The following is an 18,021-nucleotide window of genomic DNA, read 5'->3' as shown; positions in this document are numbered from 1 at the left end:
ATGTATATTGCATAGCTATAACATGTTCAAAATCCCATATAAGGAGGTAGGAGAGAGTGGAATGTTTGTTATGCTTTGGACGTACTTGGACAAGCGCTGTTTTGCGGCTTCTGAAATAGCACTTTGCAGCCACCAGGGGGCAATATCAGAAATATCTGTGGTGTGGGGTGCACCTAATCGTGTTTTTACTTTTGCTGGTCATTTAGCTTGTCTTTGCTGTGGAAAAGAGACATTCAAGTGGACTGTGATCTGTTTGAAAATAAGTGTTAAATAATGAAACTTATCCAGTACAGCTGTTATACAGCTTTTTTTCACCTGTCCTCCTGTGTCCTATAGTTTGTGTTACTTTGTCCTCTTTGTTATGCAATTAGTTGTTGTCAGCTAACTTTCAACTAATCAGCGTTCAGTCAATGTGTGTTGTCATCTCTGAAGCTTATGTGTTGTCAGGTTTTGGAAGGACTTCACTTCTGTCCATCTGCATTGAAAAAAGGGTCTTTGGGAGCTGAGTGACACAGACAGATGCCTCCATGAATGTATAAAACTACATTTACACTGTGAAAGTTCGAGCTCCATCCAACCCATTACAGTGACTTCTTACTTTTCTATTTTGTTCTTAGTTGCAGGTGGTCAGAGTTAAAACATACATAGTTTAAGTATGAACATTGGCAGATTTTCCATTATGGCGCCCCCTAGCGAAGGTAATTTGGCATACATCTTGCATCCTGTCTCTTCTCTGAGCTCCCTCCAGACAGTAAGAGACAGTCTGATGTTAACTCTTGTCTTATCTCTTGCTCTGTCACTTTCTTTCTTTCCCTTGCCTCCTAATACCCTCTTTCATTTCTTTGATGAATCAGTCACGCACGTCCATAACAGCCAGTGTTGATATGTAACGTGTGATAATGTGTTGTGTAACGCAGTGCCATAAAACAAAATGCAACTGTCATGTGATGTCCTGGGCTGGAAAAAAAAAGTGAAACCAAAAATTATGTTTTCTCAGTCCTGAGATGCTGCAAATCAATGACAGCCCCAGGAATGTGATTAATGGATGTCAATGTGTCATCTATAGGAGTCAGAAACACAGTCTTTTAAGATTGGAAACTTATACAGTATTGCTTCAAGAGTTGAGGTACAAACAGTCTGATTAGTCTTAAATTATAATTAATACATGCTTGCATCATGTTGTGTGCACCCTGCTTTAAAGACAGAGGAATGGGCAAAGTCAAGCATGACACTGCTACACTTGGACATGTGGACAAATGTTCTGCTTTGTAACAAATGGTCATTATAATTTGGATGGTAAGATTTAAGGGACGGTGTGCTTATACGTTGAGATTCATCTCTCTTTCTGTGGTCACCTCATGAATAAAGATTATACAAAATGAATGTCAGTGTAAGCATCCCATCACCTGACCTGCATTCAAAACAAGTTTCAAATTTTAAAGACACAAAGATGTTGGAAACTAAGTGACTCCCCAAATCTAAAGTCTGTACTTAGCAGCCATTAAATTTTCATTTCACCTTCAGGAGTTCCCCTGCTACTCATCCAAAAGCAATCCTCCACCATTAGTTTATCCTTCATGTTCTTCTGCTTTCTGTTTGTTGTCTCACACTTACATAACTAATCTGCCTCTTATCAGATCAACAACAGAAAACAATACAGTATAACCTTGTCCTGGTCATGGTTAGGTAAGTCTAAAAAAGTGTGTGTCTGAACTAGAGCCACTGAATCGTGAAATTATTATAGCGTTGCTTTGATTGATTTCATAATCACTTCAACTGGGACTTACAAGTAGTGTTCGTGTGTTCTCTGTACTGAAATCTCAATCCAGGAGGTGTTATGTGTTTGTTAATCAGACGTGAGAGTATTGCTGTGGCTCACAATCAACAATCACTGATGAGAGAATCAGCCTAAAGTGGCCCAGATTTGATTATGGGTGGTGGGGTTTTTATCCATCCATAGCAACCTTTTTTCTTTTTTCCATTTTTTGGTGTTGAATAGTGAGACTTTGGTATCACCAAATAGGCAACACAATCTAAATATATAATTCATTTTGGTGTGTACCTCTATAAGGGATTAATTTCACCCGTGTCAGTCTACGTACTCACTCCTATGGAGACTGAATTTAAATGAATCGCATGGCTCCAATTTCCTTTCATTTAAACTTTGTCACCTAGATGCTGAAGAGAAATAGCCTTTGTTAGCCACCTATTAATTTGATGGATTGCAGACTTGCAGAAGCATTATCCACATTCTCTGTGTGAGCGTGCATGTGTGTGTGTGTGTGTGTGTGTGTGTGTGTGTACTTTTGCATGGGCATGGGTATGTTCTGAGACACCAGGACAGTGTGTGTTCTTGGCCGGCTTGCCGCCTGGCTGGCCTGAATTAAGTGAACCATCCCTAGGCCAGCTGTCACCTCATACAAACCCATGCCCCCCTCCTCTGTACTCCTCAGGCCAGCTGGGTGCACTCACTTCATAACTGTGTCTATGTCTGTGATTTTTCTGTTGGCCTTTGACTAACAGCAAAAATTGTGTAAGAGATGACGTGAGTTCTTCATTGCCACATGGAGAAAGAAGATGATGAAAAGGAGTGTGTTCTTTAACCTTCATTATTATAATTTTAGTCATGCATTTGTTACATTTACACCTGGTTGAGATCCAATCACTGTTCAAGCCCAACCACCTCCAAATGAGCTCAGTGTTGTGTTCAAGCATTTTAATAACAATCCGAGCATTCAGACATTAAATGGAATCAGACTACATGTTAAATACATCTGAAAATGGAAAGTTATTTAAAAAAATATCCATGCTGGAAACTTTGGAGAGTCAAACTCATTGAACTCTTGTGTTTTCACCGCATTGACCAAGTATGTTAGAAAGTAATGCAATCTTCTATCTGCATGCTTTAACACACCCTGCAGTTCCAACAAAGAACAATGGCAAGAAATGTTTTTCACAAGTCAGCAGACATATTTGTCTGACCACTGCAGGAAGGAGCCTTTCAGCTCCTTGAAAGAGCTGTTGGTACTGAAAGTACTTTATTACTAAGTACTTTTAGTTTTAATGCAGCTTTAGATAACGGCTTTACCTTAGCACTTTGAGTTACATCCATCCTTACTAATATTTAAATTCATCCTTTTAAACAACATTTTATACCAATCTCCCAGATGGTTGTCAGCTTAAATTAGTTTGAGACATTTATCTAAAGTGCTGGTGGGTTTTGTGTTTCTAATTAGTCTTAACTTTTCCATGCAGAAATATTTTTAAACACAGGATTTGCTAAAGAGTTGGATTTGCTCCACCTAAGAGAAGTGATTCCCCCTGGCCATCTAAAGCACTGTTGAAATCGAACTTGCATGGAAGCTGAAGCTGCTGCACTGTCTCAGGTCTGTACACTGACTGGATGTCTCAGTCTTTAGAGGATGACATGAACAGCACTACACTGAAAGTATTATTTGCTTTCTCAAGAATATTTTTTTTTTATTAAAAATTAGGTAAATAATACAATGTTGACAGGGAAGTTTGTTAAGTATACAAACAGTTTACATCAAAAACAGTAATCCTGTCTGTGTACAGTAGGGAAAAAAAAAATAATAATAATAATAATAATAATAACAAAAGAAGAAAAAAAAAAGAAAAAACAAAAACAACAAAGACTCATCTCACCCCACCCCAACCACCCGTCATTACCGAGCCAATCGTGTACATGAAGGAGTTAATAAAGTAATCAAATATACTTCATTCCTGGAGCTATATAAGCAGCTGGAATTCAGGTTTTAATCTAGGGAGGTATACATACTCTACCCACTGAGTGGTCATCCTGTAACCCAAAGGTTGCTGGTTCGATCCTGGCCCGTCAAGCTCATGTCAAGATGTCCCTGAGCAAGACACCAAACCCCTACTTGCTCCTGATGGGTCGTGGTTAGCAGCTTGCATGGCAGCTTCCACCATCAGTGTGTGAATGTGTGTGTGAATGGGTGAATGTGATGTATATGTAAAGCGCTTTGGATAAAAGCGCTACATAAGTACAGACCATTTACACACAAAAAGCAAAACAATACATATGTCCAGGAATTCACACATATATCTTATAGCATATGGACCCACATGCCAGCCACAAAGCACCAAACAAGGGGCCGATTTCTTTGCTTGGCATTGCTGATATAAAGACAAAATGAAATTTAATTAAGGGGTCCAATCCCTAACTAGTTTGGTATTTATGGAAGTAATCCAGAAATGGCCCCCATACCTTTTTAAACTTTTCTTTGAAACTGCAAATTGAATAATGTATTTTTTCTGAGTCTAGTAAAGACATGATATCTCTCAGCCACTGAGTATGTGTGGGCGGGGCATCTTCACGCCACTTCATCAGTATTGCACGTCTGGCCAAGAGGGAGACGAAAGACATAGTTTGGCGTTCAGATATAGTCAGGCACATATCAAGGTCGTCTGACGTACCGAAAAGGGCAATCAGAGGGTTGGGTGGTATGTCTACACCTACAATTAAGGATAAAGCTCGGATTACTTCCCTCCAATATTTCTCCAAACTAGGACATGTCCAGAACATGTGAATAAGTGTAGCCTCCTCTCTTTTACATTTGTTGCAGAGGGGATCAACAATAGGGTAGAAACGGGCCAATTTTGATTTGGATATATGGGTCCTGTGTATAACTTTGAATTGCAACAAGTTATGTCGGGCACAAAGAGAAGTTGAATTGACCAACTTAAAAATTGTGTTCCATGTGTCCTCAGACAAGGTTAGATTTAAATCCTGCTCCCATGCCCTTTTAATGTTATTAAGTGGGGCCTATCTTATACCTAGCAGTTTATTGTAAACAATGGAAATTAGGCCCTTGCGTGATGGTTGTAAATTAAGAAGTATATCAACAATACTCTTATCAGGCCTCAGAGGAAGGTTTGGTATCTGACAGCCGAGAAAATGCCTTGCCTGTAAATACCTGAAAAAGTGAGACTTTGGGAGACCAAACTTTTCAGACAACTGTTCAAATGAAGCTAGACTAGTATCATTAACGAGATCATTGAAACGCTCAATGAAATGAACTGTTGAATCCAATAAGGAAGGTTCAAAGAGATGGTTGGCAGAGATGGAGCTAGAGAGGCAAAAATCAAGGAGGCTGAAATGACAACACGATTATCAATGTATTTATATGACGGAAGAGGGAGTGAAGATCCGAGAAGTGCTGGGATAGAGAAGTTTTTAGCAGAGCCCAGCTCCACTGTCACCCATGGTGGGCGGTCAGGTTGGTTATTAAAATATGACCGAAAAATAAACCTTGGATATTGGCTGCCCAATAATAGAAATGAAAATTAGGTAGTGCCATACCCCCTTCTCCTCTAGACTTCTGGAGATGGGCCTTGCTAAGCCGAGGACGCTTGCCTTTCCATATATAAGATGATATAACTGAATTTAATGTATCAAGAAAAGATTTAGGGATAACGATTGGTATTGATTGAAAAATATATAAAAATTTGGGAAGAATATTCATTTTGATAGAACTAATTCAGCCAACCAAGGATGTAGAGAGAGGTGACCACTGTGACAGGTGCCGTTTTGTATGATTAAGCAGGGTGAGAAAAATTTCTTTGAAAAGACACTTATAACTTTAGGTAATACCAAGATACGTGAATTTATTTTCCATAAGCCTAAATGGGAAAATGGAGTAATCTGGTGCTGACGTCCACTCACTGACAACAAAAAGTTCAGATTTGTTTAAATTTAATTTATACCCCGAGAATTGGCTGAAATCATTCAGTAAGGACATAGCGTTTAGGGAGGTTTTCGGATGTGAAATATAACTTAACAAATCGTCTGCATATAGAGCCACCTTACGTTCAGCTCCATGCCTCCATATACCAGAGATGTTCTCACAACTGCGTATTGCTATTGCCAGTGGTTCTATGGCCAGGTCAAATAACAAAGTACTTAGAGGGCACCCTTGCCGGGTTCACCAGTGGAGATTGAAAGGTTGTGACAGCAGAGACTTGGTGAGGACTGAAGCAGTGGGGCAGGAATATAGCAGTTTTAACCAGGTAATGAAGTTCAGACCAAAGCCAAATTTTTCTAGAGTCGTGATTGAATATTTCCACTCTATCCAAATTTTTTCCATGTCTAGATAAAGAACAGACTCCGGAGTCGCACCAGAAGGGAGGTATAAAATATCCAACAGTCGTCGTATATTAAAATAGGAAAATCGATTTTTGACAAAACCAGTTTGGTCTTCAGATATGACAGGCGGCAGTATGTTCTCCAGTCTTCAGGCCAAAACTTTCGCCAGAATTTTAGCGTCAACATTTAATAAAGAGATCGGCCTTAATGAGGAATACTCCGACTTATCCTTGTCTTTTTTTTGCAATAAGAATTATACCTGCCTCATAAAATGATTTGGGGAGCTTGCCCTGCTCAAATGAATCAGATAATGCTGTACTTAGCTAAGGCGAAAGAAATGAGGAAAATGTCTTAAAGAATTCTACAGGGAACCCATCGGGTCCCGGGGACTTCCCAGACTGTAATGAGGAAATGGCAGCATCTATCTCCTCCTTTGTTATGGGTTCGTCTAATCTTGTTTGACTGTTAAGGGAAAGAGTGGGAATTTTAAGCTGGTTAAAAAAAAATTATCCATCAGTATAGTGCTTTTAGAGAGTATAGAAGTGTAAAGTTGTGGAGAGTAAGTCCTAAACGTATCATTAATCTTTACACTATCTGAAGTAACACTACATTTCTCCATTTTTATATTTAAAATATGTCCTTTTGCTGTAAGTCCTCTCAGCTGGTTGGCTAATAACTTCCCAGATTTTCCTCCATGGATATGGACCATATAGGTGGATGTAGGTCGGGGTTTTTAGTTTGAGCATATTGTATATCTATTTTCTTGATTTGGTTGGCCTTTTTTTTATGATCACAGTGTAAGAAATTATTTGCCCTCTAAAGTACACCTTAAGAGTGTCCTAAACTACTAGACTGGAAATATCTGGAAATGTGTTTGTCTGAAAGAAAAAGGAGATATATTCTTTCATAAATGTCACAAAATCCTTATCTGACAGAAGAGATAAAACGGCAATGTTTTTTCATTTGAAGGAGGCTGGTAATATCAAAGATAATACAGGGGCATGGTCTGATATTACTATTCCCCGGTAAGCACAGGATTGGACCGGGGAAGCAATTCATTAGCAATAAGGAAATCGTAGTGAAGGTATGATGGACATGTGAAAAAAAGGAATATTCTCTCTTATGCGGGTGTAGGAAGCGCCACACATTGGAGACACCAGAATGAGATAAAAAGGACTGGATGAGTGAAGACGATCTACTACCGGACCCTGGATTACAAGAAGATCGATCTAAAATGGGATCCAGCCAGCAATTAAAGTCTCCCCCGAGTATGAGAGTGTATGATCTCAGGTCTGGGAGGGAGGAAAAAAATGTTAAAAAAAAACAAAACTTGTATCGTCTAAATTTGGGGCACAAATATTAGCCAGTGCCATCTTTGTATTATATAACTTCCCTGAGACAATAGTGAAGCGGCCGTTAATATCTGATATAACGTTATGATGCACAAAGGGGATACTTTGATCGACAAGGATAGAGAACCCCCTAGCTTTCGCTTGAAATCAGGAATGGAAGTGCAGCCCCGCCCACCGCGACATCAGGTGGGTATTATCAGAACCTCGTGTGTCTCTTGCAAAAAAATAAATGCTGCCTTAAATTGTTTAATGTGTGAGAATACTCTGCTCCTCTTAACAGGATGATTCAAACCGTTAACATTCCAGCTTACAAAGTTTAATGTTCTAGCCACAGTTTTCATCTGTGTACATGGTGATAAATATCAGTAACATCACAGCTTTAGGAATACCTAATACAGAGTTGAACTAAAATGAACTGCATATGACTTATATAATCTAATAAGCCAATACTGGTGTCAGAAAGACCACCCCTTACCCACCCACCCCACAATAAGATGGCTGGCCAAAAAACAAAGCAGCAAGCTCTCCAAAAACTCCAGAAATAACCCAGAACTCTTCCAGTCACTTGAGCCCCCCCATCTTCAACTCCTCATTTTAATTTAAAGAGCACTCAAAACTCCTAAATACCCATTTAAACAATGTTGAAGTTGCTAACAGAAGGGGAAAAGAGAAAAAAAAAATCATTCCTCCAAAATCTCCTACCGTCAGCACTATGATGTCATATAGCAAAATAAAAGTAAGACATATTGCTTCAGAGATATGCAAACTCAGATATATTTTCCTCACATTCTGGTATAACAGTTCACTGATTGAGAGACTCGGGGACATACTCACATTCTTACAACCATAGTCAGTATAGTCTTGAAGGTTCAATAAGCTGCCCCATTGTCTGATCACCAAGATCCTGTACGGCAACCGTCAGGATGAAACTGATCTGTTTATGGTGACGATGGTGAAGAAGGAAGGCTATCAATGTATCTCCGTGCCTCATCAATTGAATGTAGCCACTTCCTATCCCCGTCAGCAAGTGTAATGCGGAGCCGTGCGGGATACAGGAGAGAGGGTTTTAACCCTCTTGTAGAGATCCGCCATGACTTCCTTGTACTCAGCTCGCTGGCTCAGAACCTCAGGACAGTAATCTTCAACCACTTGATCTTACTGGCCGTGGTAATCCAGCTTTCCTCTGCGGCGAGCCTCGCGAATCAGCAGGTCCTTCACCCGATAACGATGTAAGCGGAGGATGACAGGATGCGGCCTCTGTCCAGGAGCCGGTTTAGCTGCTAGCGAACGGTGAGCCCTGCCGATCTCAGGCAGAGATGGAAGTGTCTGTTTCCCAAAAACCTCACACGGCAGATTGGAAAAAAAAACTGTAGGTTGCCCACCTTCAATAGACTCCGCCAGGACCAGGATGCAAATACTTTGTCTTCTGCTTCGGCCTTCTAAGTCGGCAACCTTAGCCGTGAGCTTGGAGTTGCTTTCTCGTAGGCTGGAGCAAACATTTTCTAATTCTCTGACACGCTGGCTCAGATCCTTTGAGGCGAGCTCAAGTGATGAAAGACGCTGACCGTGTTCACCAACTGTGGAGCAAACCTGATTGAATTTGGTCTCTAACAGATTAAATAAAGTTTTGAAGTTGGCAGCTAGTGCCTGTCTGTGCTGGTCAAGTAGCTCAGAGATGGCCTCCATAGTTAAGTCAGAGGTTTGGTCACCTTTCTTCACAGGTTTGCCTTGACATGGAGTCATTTGGATGTAGGTTAGGAAAGAGGATTTTGTTCGATATAGAGCAAGCAGACTACCCAGATTGCAAGATGAAAGAGTAAGTGAGTGAGAAAAAAAGCAAAGTAAGCAGGAGCCTGCACATGTCGCGTCTACTCCATTAAGCTCCCGACCGGAAGTCCTGTGTTATTTGCTTTCAATCAAACATGGAGAGGCTGAATCATCCTTCAAACCACATCTTACTCTATGTTACATCACCATGCAGGTTCTTGCACATTTATTTTTGTACACAGTCTGTTGCAATAAGTAACCTGTTTAAAACAGCAATGCTCAATGCTAACTTTCACTTAACCTTCATTTTACTCAAAGCTATGTAAATCTATATCAAACAATGTTAGTGTATTGGTATGTTGTGCAGAAATATGTCTTTATTTGTCTCTGCTCTTCTTCTTACCAACGAGGTCCCACTCTCCGTTGGGAATGTAAGTAGAGACATCAACGTCCATCATCTGGAGGTCCAGCAGCCAGCCATTGTGGGTCCAGGAGCCAAACTTAAGGTCACACTTCTGCACATCGAATGGGAACCACCGGACATCAATGTAGCAGGTACTCTTAAGGATACCTGAGAAGGGATTCAGGAAAGATTTATTGTACTTTGTGACTTTGTATTATTGTCTTATAAGAACAATTGTTATAAATAACAAAATGTAACTTCAATAGTGCAATCTTCCATTAAAATTAACTCTAGAATGCCCTTCTAAAATAAATGGAAACAAAAATAAAAAATTAAGTTTTCTAGAAACAAAACATATTTATTCACTTTTCTAATCAGTTCATGTTTTGGTAATGGGTTAAATGGAATGCTCTCTGGTGCTACACTGATAACACTGAGTATTTTTGTTATCACCACAAGTGTCTCTGGAGTTTACCCAGAACTACCGAAACCCAGATGACCACTCAACTTTAAAGAAGATGAGCTACAACAGCAGAAGACCACATAGTTTATTAGTCACATCAGCAGCTGAATTCTGACACCATTCTGCTGTGTGTTGACAGTCCAGGCTGTTGGCCAGGGTGTAATGGACCAGGGCATGTCTTTCTGAAACAGTTTGGTTAATACTACGAGTCAGTCAAGGTTTAAATGCCTCAGAATGTAAGAGCATTACCCTGAACACATGGGCAGTTTAAAATCCTGTCAGATCACATGACCAGTTTTCTGGAGAAAAACTAACCAAAGACTCAAGACTGGGAGGAGGATTAGGATTGAGTATTATAAAAATATATATTTGACAGTGAGAGAGAAGCTGAGAATAACACACCTGGTGGGATGTACTGGCAGGCTCCTGAAGCATTGACCAACACATTTGTATGAAACGTCGCATCAAACCTCTCGTCAGCGCTACATGGAGACAAAAGTGGTTTGGACATGACATTAAAACAGCAATGGGAAATTAAAAAATATAAATAAGGTGGTATTTCAACAAAATAAGATAGAGGAAACATAAAACAGTTTAATTACCCAAGAGAAACACAAACAACTAATAAACAAATAAGAGTGAAGATGACACAAGGAGGTGGAGAGAGGGATTCATACAGATCCAGATGGATTGGATTTAACTTCCTCATCTTATTAAACAAACATAGACGTCTGTTTCTGAGACACCCTCTGACAGACAAGGATTAATTTATTCATTATGAAAAAGTCAAGTCTGCACATCTCATACACCAGCAACATCCCAGCATTTCAACAACACCAGCAGGTCTGAACAGCTTTTAATGTGTGCAATGGTATCACATTAACAATGTATGTTTAGTCATTACACATATTGAGAGTTGTTTTTTTTTTTTAAATGGAGAACTTTTTCATGTCGCTTTCACACACATTTAGTGACTGATATTTAATATGAATCTATATTCAAATCTTACCAACCAAGTCTATTCTTAAGATAAAAGATCTGCAATCCTGGAAGTTATCGTTGTGACGGGGGGGCAGCTAGGCGAGATAACACCTTTTGTACTGCTAGCAAAACATGGACAACTTTGTGAAAGTACCAATAGACAAATGATGATTAATCAACTGATATTTTAACAACAACAAGAAAAGAGACAAGAAAATATGACAAGACATATCTTGCCCTGGTCATGACCACTTAATAGTCAAGTAATGCTAATTGTTGGTAATAAAACAAGACCACAGTCTGTCATATGTGTCAAAATATGAGCTTCTGACACTATGAAACCAAACAAGTTACAACTCCACTTCAGGACTTCTCATCCTAAACACAGAAAGTTGTTGATTACCTTAGATATAAACTACTCACTGTCATAAATACAGTCGTTTTACTAAAGCAGCATCCGTCTCATAAAACGCTCAACATACTCCATATAAAGCAGTGTGCAGAGTTTCCCCATCTAACAAGTCTCACACTAAAGCAGAGGAATTAATAATTCCCTCCACCACTGAATTGGTTGTAACTAAAGAAGTAGCAGCCAATAAATTAAAAATACCAGCTTACTTTGTTGCTTAATTATATTATTTCGCTAAATGGGGGGTTAAACAGGTAATGTAACTGCATTACACTAAAACAAGTACTGTTATTGCCTAAAACCAACCAGGAATTGACAAAAGATTTTGTTACTTGACTGACAATAGCACATAGGGAAATAACATCCTTGACAATAAGCAGCTAAACACTGATTTGTTTAAGCATTTAATATAATATTTAGTCACTTTTTTAGTGTAACTCCCTAAAATAACTGAATAAAGTACATCGTAGACAGAATGGACCACATTTCAAGCAATGAATGAATGCTCATCCAGAGCAAGACAGGAGCTTGACTCAAACCATCATTTGTTAATGTCTGTTATTATAATTCTTCCTCTTACAGTATGAGACTGGAGGCAGGGAGAGAATGTGGGGAGCATACTAAAATTCCTACTGAAGGCTTTTTGCTCGACGGGTGGAACATAAATTTTGGTAAAGTGTGCTTGGTGTCGAGCCCAGGAGGCATATAAGAGTACAAGGCTCTACCCGATGCCAATTTATAGCCTTTAAATCAATCATTTGAATCTAATCACTCTTTCACTTGGCAGAGAGGTGGAAAACAAAGAGGCTGTGAGAATATTGGGCCACTTTACTGCCTGGAAAAAAAGAGCCATATTACTTGTATTTAACCTTGTATTTGTGCTCTGAATGCATTTATCTGAGGTGTATATTGGAAAGCAAATGAGAAGGTTTAATTTCTCAATTTCAAGATCAGGGCATAAATACAGAATTTGCTGAGGAGAAAAATGGTTCACAAGACTTTTGTCCACACTTGGGTTTTAGGCTCATATGAGGATAAATATTCATACACTCAGAGGCCAGTTCTGACCAAGACTTAACGGGACGGCAGTGGCTCAGGCGGTAGGGCAGGTCGTCCAATGATCGGAAGGTCGGCGGTTCGATTCCCGCTCCCGCAGTCATCTGTCGTTGTGTCCTTGGGCAAGACACTTAACCCTCCTTGCCTCCAGTGTTGGCATCGCTGGTGTATGAATGTGTGGATGAATGTTCGGTGATGGTCGGAGAGGCCGTAGGCGCAGACTGGCAGCCACGTTTCCGTCAGCTTGCCCCAGGGCAGCTGTGGCTACACACGTAGCTTACCATCACCAGGTATGAGTGAGGAGTGGATGAATAATGGATTCACACAATGTAAAGCGCTTTGGGTGCCTTGAAAAGCGCTATATAAATCTAATCCATTATTATTATTAAAAGGGAATAAAATCTTCAAGTGTTGGCTAATGAAGCTAAAAATGGGGGTTAAATAAGCTCTTTGTTAGAATTAGTGAGGAATGTGGCAGTAGCATGTTGAATTAACTGAAGTCTAGAAAGACTGTGTTTGCTTAGGCATGGTTAAAAAGAAAAAAAAAGTAGCCTAAAAATAAATCTTATATATTATAAATTTTGCAGTATTAGATATTAGAAATAGATAAGACCATGATTAACGCTTTACATCCAGATGTAATTATTTTTCCTCTTATGGATTCTTCTTTCCTACTAATCATCTTTTTCTAAGACATAAGAGATATTGTATAAAAAAACCAAAACACATACAATGAAATTGCACATGATTATTTTAAAATAATGAATCATAATCCTGTGTGAATAAAGCACAAGAGAAAATCAGAGACAAAAAAAGAATTAATCAGTTAAGCCCAAAGAAAATGTGGTATTCAAACTTGACACAACAGCTATCACATATATGCTCAGTTGCTTCATAAACTCAAAACAACCCGGTTCCACCACACCTACAAACACTCACACTGTACATGTATAGCAGGTTAACAAAGAGTAATTTCAGCTTTTTTTTTTTTTTTTTTAATGCAGTCCCCTTCATCTTCCCTCAGATTACCCATTCTGGTTATATTGTTGATATGCTGACATCAGTACATTAAAAAGCCATCTCTGTAGCCTTTTATAGTGTTTTTACAGATAGTGCCCTTCATCCTGAACTTGCTGCTGGATACAGCACACAGTAAGGCGAAGAAAGGAAGGAAGGGCAAAATATGCTAAATTTTTCTAACTTCCAGCTGGACTGCGTCACCACGTCTCATACGTCACTTTGTAATTGCCAAGAGGAAAGCTTTTGCTTGGTTTACAATTTAATGTTGGCTGCAAAGAAAACAAAGAACACCCTCCAGTTGTTGTTTTCTCTGAGTCTTGGTCTTCTTAATAAATCACAGTCTGAGATTTGTTTTCTTCATTTCTAAATATGCATGAAAAACAGTATCTTCTATGTCCTTTCCTCACAACATAAATTAAGGAATGTGTTGTAAGCTGTTAAAAAGGAGCATTTATTAACAAACCTGAGTTGTGTTAACAGATACCATTAAAACACACATGAAATGCAAATTTAGATTTTTTCCAAAATTGTCATTTCTCTTGAGGTATTATTATGATGCAAATGTGAATTTTTGTTTCGTAATCCTGAACATACATACATACATAATTTATACATATAATTTAGTGTTCTCTGCTTCTTACAGCTGTTGAAATGGAAATCAGTTTGAAGTGCTTTTCTCAAGGCAAGGATCAAATGTTTGAAATAGGTTTGGGAGAGTAGTTCTGCCACTGTCATTTCTAGGATTTGGGCCTAATGTCCAGATGTTTTGGCTATTCTGTGGGCTGAAGGAACATCCATTCATCCAGTCATCCATCCATCTTTACCACTTATCCACATTCTGCTTGTAGAGATACAGGTTTAGAAGGAAGACCCACACACCCTCTTCCCTGCAACACTCCAGCTCCCCCTGGGGAATTCTGAGGTTTCCCAGACCTGGAGATAATCTGTCCAGCAGGTCCTAGCTTTGTCCTGGGGTCTCCTCTCAGTAGGATGTGCCAAGAAAACCTCAGAGTGGAGGCAACCAGGAGGCATCCTTATGAGATGCCTAAATCTCCAAGCTCCCTCCAGATGTATGAACACTCGAGGGGTGTGTGTGTGCATGTGTGTGTGTGTGTGGTGTATGCATCCTGCAGCAGATGTGAACAAGTTTAAAAAAAAAAAAAAACTTTTTATTGTTAATTCGATTGGTCGACTAGTCGTTTTAATAGTCGGTGTATAATCGACCATCAGAATAGGTTTTATAGTAATCTTTATTGCTTGAAAAGTCTAGTTCGTTTGGAGAAGTGTGGACGCCTACTCTGGTCCTCCTACAAACATAGCTCTTGGTTTGCTTCGATCCTTGCACTATCCTTAATGACAGTAGATGTGGGTTGGAACCTAGATGGGCCAGTGAATTAAAAACCTTTCCTGGGTCAGCTCTCTCTTCACTACAACAAAGTGGTGCAGCAGGCTTTGTCAGCCCCAGTCTGTCGGTGCATCTCTTCTTCAATCTTCCTCCTTCCTGCACATCATACCATAACTCCTCTGCCTAAGGCCTATGACCAACACAGAGGGAGCACTTCACCTTTTTCCATTTTAAAATCATGACCTCAAACTTAGAGGAGTTGACTTTCATCCCAACTGTCTCGCACTCAGGTGTGAACCACCTCCTGCTGAAGATCTTAATGTGAGGAAGCCAACAGAACCATAACATCTAAACATAGTAGGAACTACCTTAAGATCAAACAACATGTTTGTTATGAAGCCTAAAGACAGGATTCTTTTCTAAACCTAACTCATACTTTTTCTTTGAACCATTGTTTGCTGCACAGGGATAAGCAGCTGGAGTTTTTCCGCTTTACACGTGCTGTAATAAAAAGTCAAACCCTTTGATCTTAGAAAACTCCAGCTGAATACCATAGTGAGCCAGAAGCTTCTGACCTTTTCTACATGTCCAACTCCTGCAGTATCTGCAGAGAGCTGGCATTCCACATCACCAGGGTTGGTTTTCATAATTCCAGGTCAGCACTCCGGGGATTCGATCATAACCCGCAGCCTGACTAAAGATTAAAGGCCTCAACTCCCAATCTTGTGGGTGGCGTGTTAACATATAGGATGTATGTGTGCAAAGATGAGAACAAAGGCAAAGATGCTTAATTTAAAGAAGACTGTACTGAACCTTTAAAGCATAATCTTAGAGCAGTAGCCCTAAAGGGGGGGGGGGGGGGTAATTGATAAAGTTGATCAAGTTGTATTGATAAGAGCTGCTGCTTCATGTTCTTTTCCAATGCTCAATATGTTTTTGTTCCACTAACTTAATGACATTATGCATTTTTATATATGTATATTTTCTATGTACCGCATGTCCTACACCTGTCCTACCAAAGTCAAAAGTATATCAGAGATGTAATAGCATAAGCAGAGAAAGACTGGACCAAACTGTCTACACATTCTGCTAAAATTCTCATGTTCATGACTTCACCTGGTTTGGGAAGGTTTCTCTTTTCGATGGTTAATGGTACCAGAGAGCTCTGCCAATATTCCACACTAAAGTATGAGGTTAAGTTTTGCAAACCAGGATTTATTTGCTGATGTTATTCTATCGTACTTCGTAACAAGTATCACATGGAAAGTAATTCATTAGGCATGTGTATTGGTATAAATGCTGAATGTTATTCACTGTATGTTTGCTAATTCTGTCTGAACAAGGCATCATAATTTGGGCTGCATGGTAAAAAAGAAGGGTAAAACCTTCATAAATATCTTTCTACACCCTCCAAATTCTTGATTTAGCTGTTTTTCTAGTTAATTTTCCTTTATTTTCCATTTTGTGGCCAAGTCTTGCAATTGCAATGACCTCATTTCCCAAAAGGGATCATTAAATCTTTATCTCATAATTTTAATCTACTCGTGTTCTAAATTCATAAAAAAGAGGAGCAAATGATTTTACAGATTTATGCTGAATGCATAAAGAATGTCAGATTCAATCTGGGTTGGTGTCAGGACTCTTGTCATTATCATTTGTGATCGGTGATCCCCGTCGTAAGCAGCTTAATGTTCTGTGTCATCTCAGTTAGACATCCCAAACCTCACGCCTGTCTGCTGTGCTCTCCCTCCTCCTCTGTGACACAGAGAACTTGAACCAAACTGCAAATCTGTCTCTTTCTCCCCCTTCATAAAACAATCCTCAATCATCTTGAAGGAGCTAAAAGCCCATTAATTTAAATCTATCTATACCTCATGCCATGTTGTCTCTTTCCCATTACAAGTCCAGGTCCTGAGGTGTACATGTGTAGGAAAAAGAGTGCGCAATTCTGACACGAGGACAATCGATTCATTAAAAACAGCTTACTTCAGTGTTAAATACCTGCTGTTTGGGCTTGGCAGTTATAATAGTGATCCACAATCACACGGGTGTTTTTATAGACAAGCAACTCAGTGAAAATAAAAGTAGTTTTAGTCACATAAAGCTAAAAAGAAGACAAATATCACTATCGTATCTTCCTCAGTAATATTACCCTGCACATTACTGTGATTAATGTTGAGAAATGAACATCCTCTATCAACCTGTGGCTTTTTTTTACATCATTTTATTTGCTGTAAAAAAATGTAACTGAACCATGCCACTGCAAAAGATGTCCCCCATAAATGCATATATCCAAAAGTAAGAACATTTAGGGAAATGATAAGAATAAGAAAAGATAAAGAAGAACAATACATTCATCTGCAAAGAGGGAATATGTCTGATTTCTTTTTTTATCCCTCTATGTTCTGTTCTGTCCTTTGGGACAGCACAATCTGCACATGTGCCAAAGTCACAGCACACCTGGGGTGTTTCTGTTGTGGTTTCATTTGGTCACAGCTGTTTTACAAAAGGGGTTATTGCTTTTACTGATATTTATTTATTTGCCATGTGTGTTGCTGTCTACAAAGCTGTTACAAAAACCTAAAAATCAGTTTGTGTTGTTGGACAAATATGTTGACAGAGATGAGGTTAAAACCCAAAGGATGTGGGAGTTCTTCACAGAACTGTGCAGGTTCAGAACACTTTGTGCAAAGCAGTCACAGAAACACCTAACAACTTGTCTGCTTTGTATTGCTGTAATCTGTCCTAGCAGGGGAATAAGCACAGAAGGCTTATCTGTGTCCAAACAGGCTGAACAGGAAAGAGGTTTGCTTAGACTGACCTCTGAATCAAAGAATCCACGGGTTTGTTTAAAGAAACAGATTATTTCCCTTTTATTTTATAAAAGTTCCATTCAATATCAAAGGTATAAAAAAGACAGTTTATTTTCTTCATATCAGTTAAATATGAGAGTGAACGTAAAGGTAAGAGATACATGATAAATCAAATATGGATTATATTTGATCTTCTTTGGTTAGAGGTATCATTGCTCTGTAAGCTTCTACTCTGACACTTCCTGTTACTTAATATCGTATTTTTACTTTTCTATTTTTTTTACC

General features: G+C 39.1%; 1 protein-coding gene across 1 annotated transcript in view; it reads right to left on the bottom strand.

Moving 5' to 3' along the window:
- The window catches only part of LOC121638982 (neuronal acetylcholine receptor subunit alpha-7-like), a 52,875-nt gene that overhangs the window by 5,075 nt on the left and 29,779 nt on the right, over window positions 1-18,021 (bottom strand). Inside the window, exons 5-6 of the mRNA XM_041984112.1 lie at window positions 10,515-10,594; window positions 9,650-9,817 (exon numbers count right to left, since the gene is read on the bottom strand). Of these exons, the coding sequence (XP_041840046.1) occupies window positions 9,650-9,817; window positions 10,515-10,594 (248 nt within the window). The remainder of the gene's footprint in view (window positions 1-9,649; window positions 9,818-10,514; window positions 10,595-18,021) is intronic.

The sequence above is a fragment of the Melanotaenia boesemani genome, chromosome 4 (assembly GCF_017639745.1).
Source record: "Melanotaenia boesemani isolate fMelBoe1 chromosome 4, fMelBoe1.pri, whole genome shotgun sequence".
NCBI classification, from domain to species: Eukaryota; Metazoa; Chordata; class Actinopteri; order Atheriniformes; family Melanotaeniidae; genus Melanotaenia; species Melanotaenia boesemani.
Note: the sequence above shows the minus strand (reverse complement) of the source record. Positions and strands in the feature narration are given on the sequence as shown.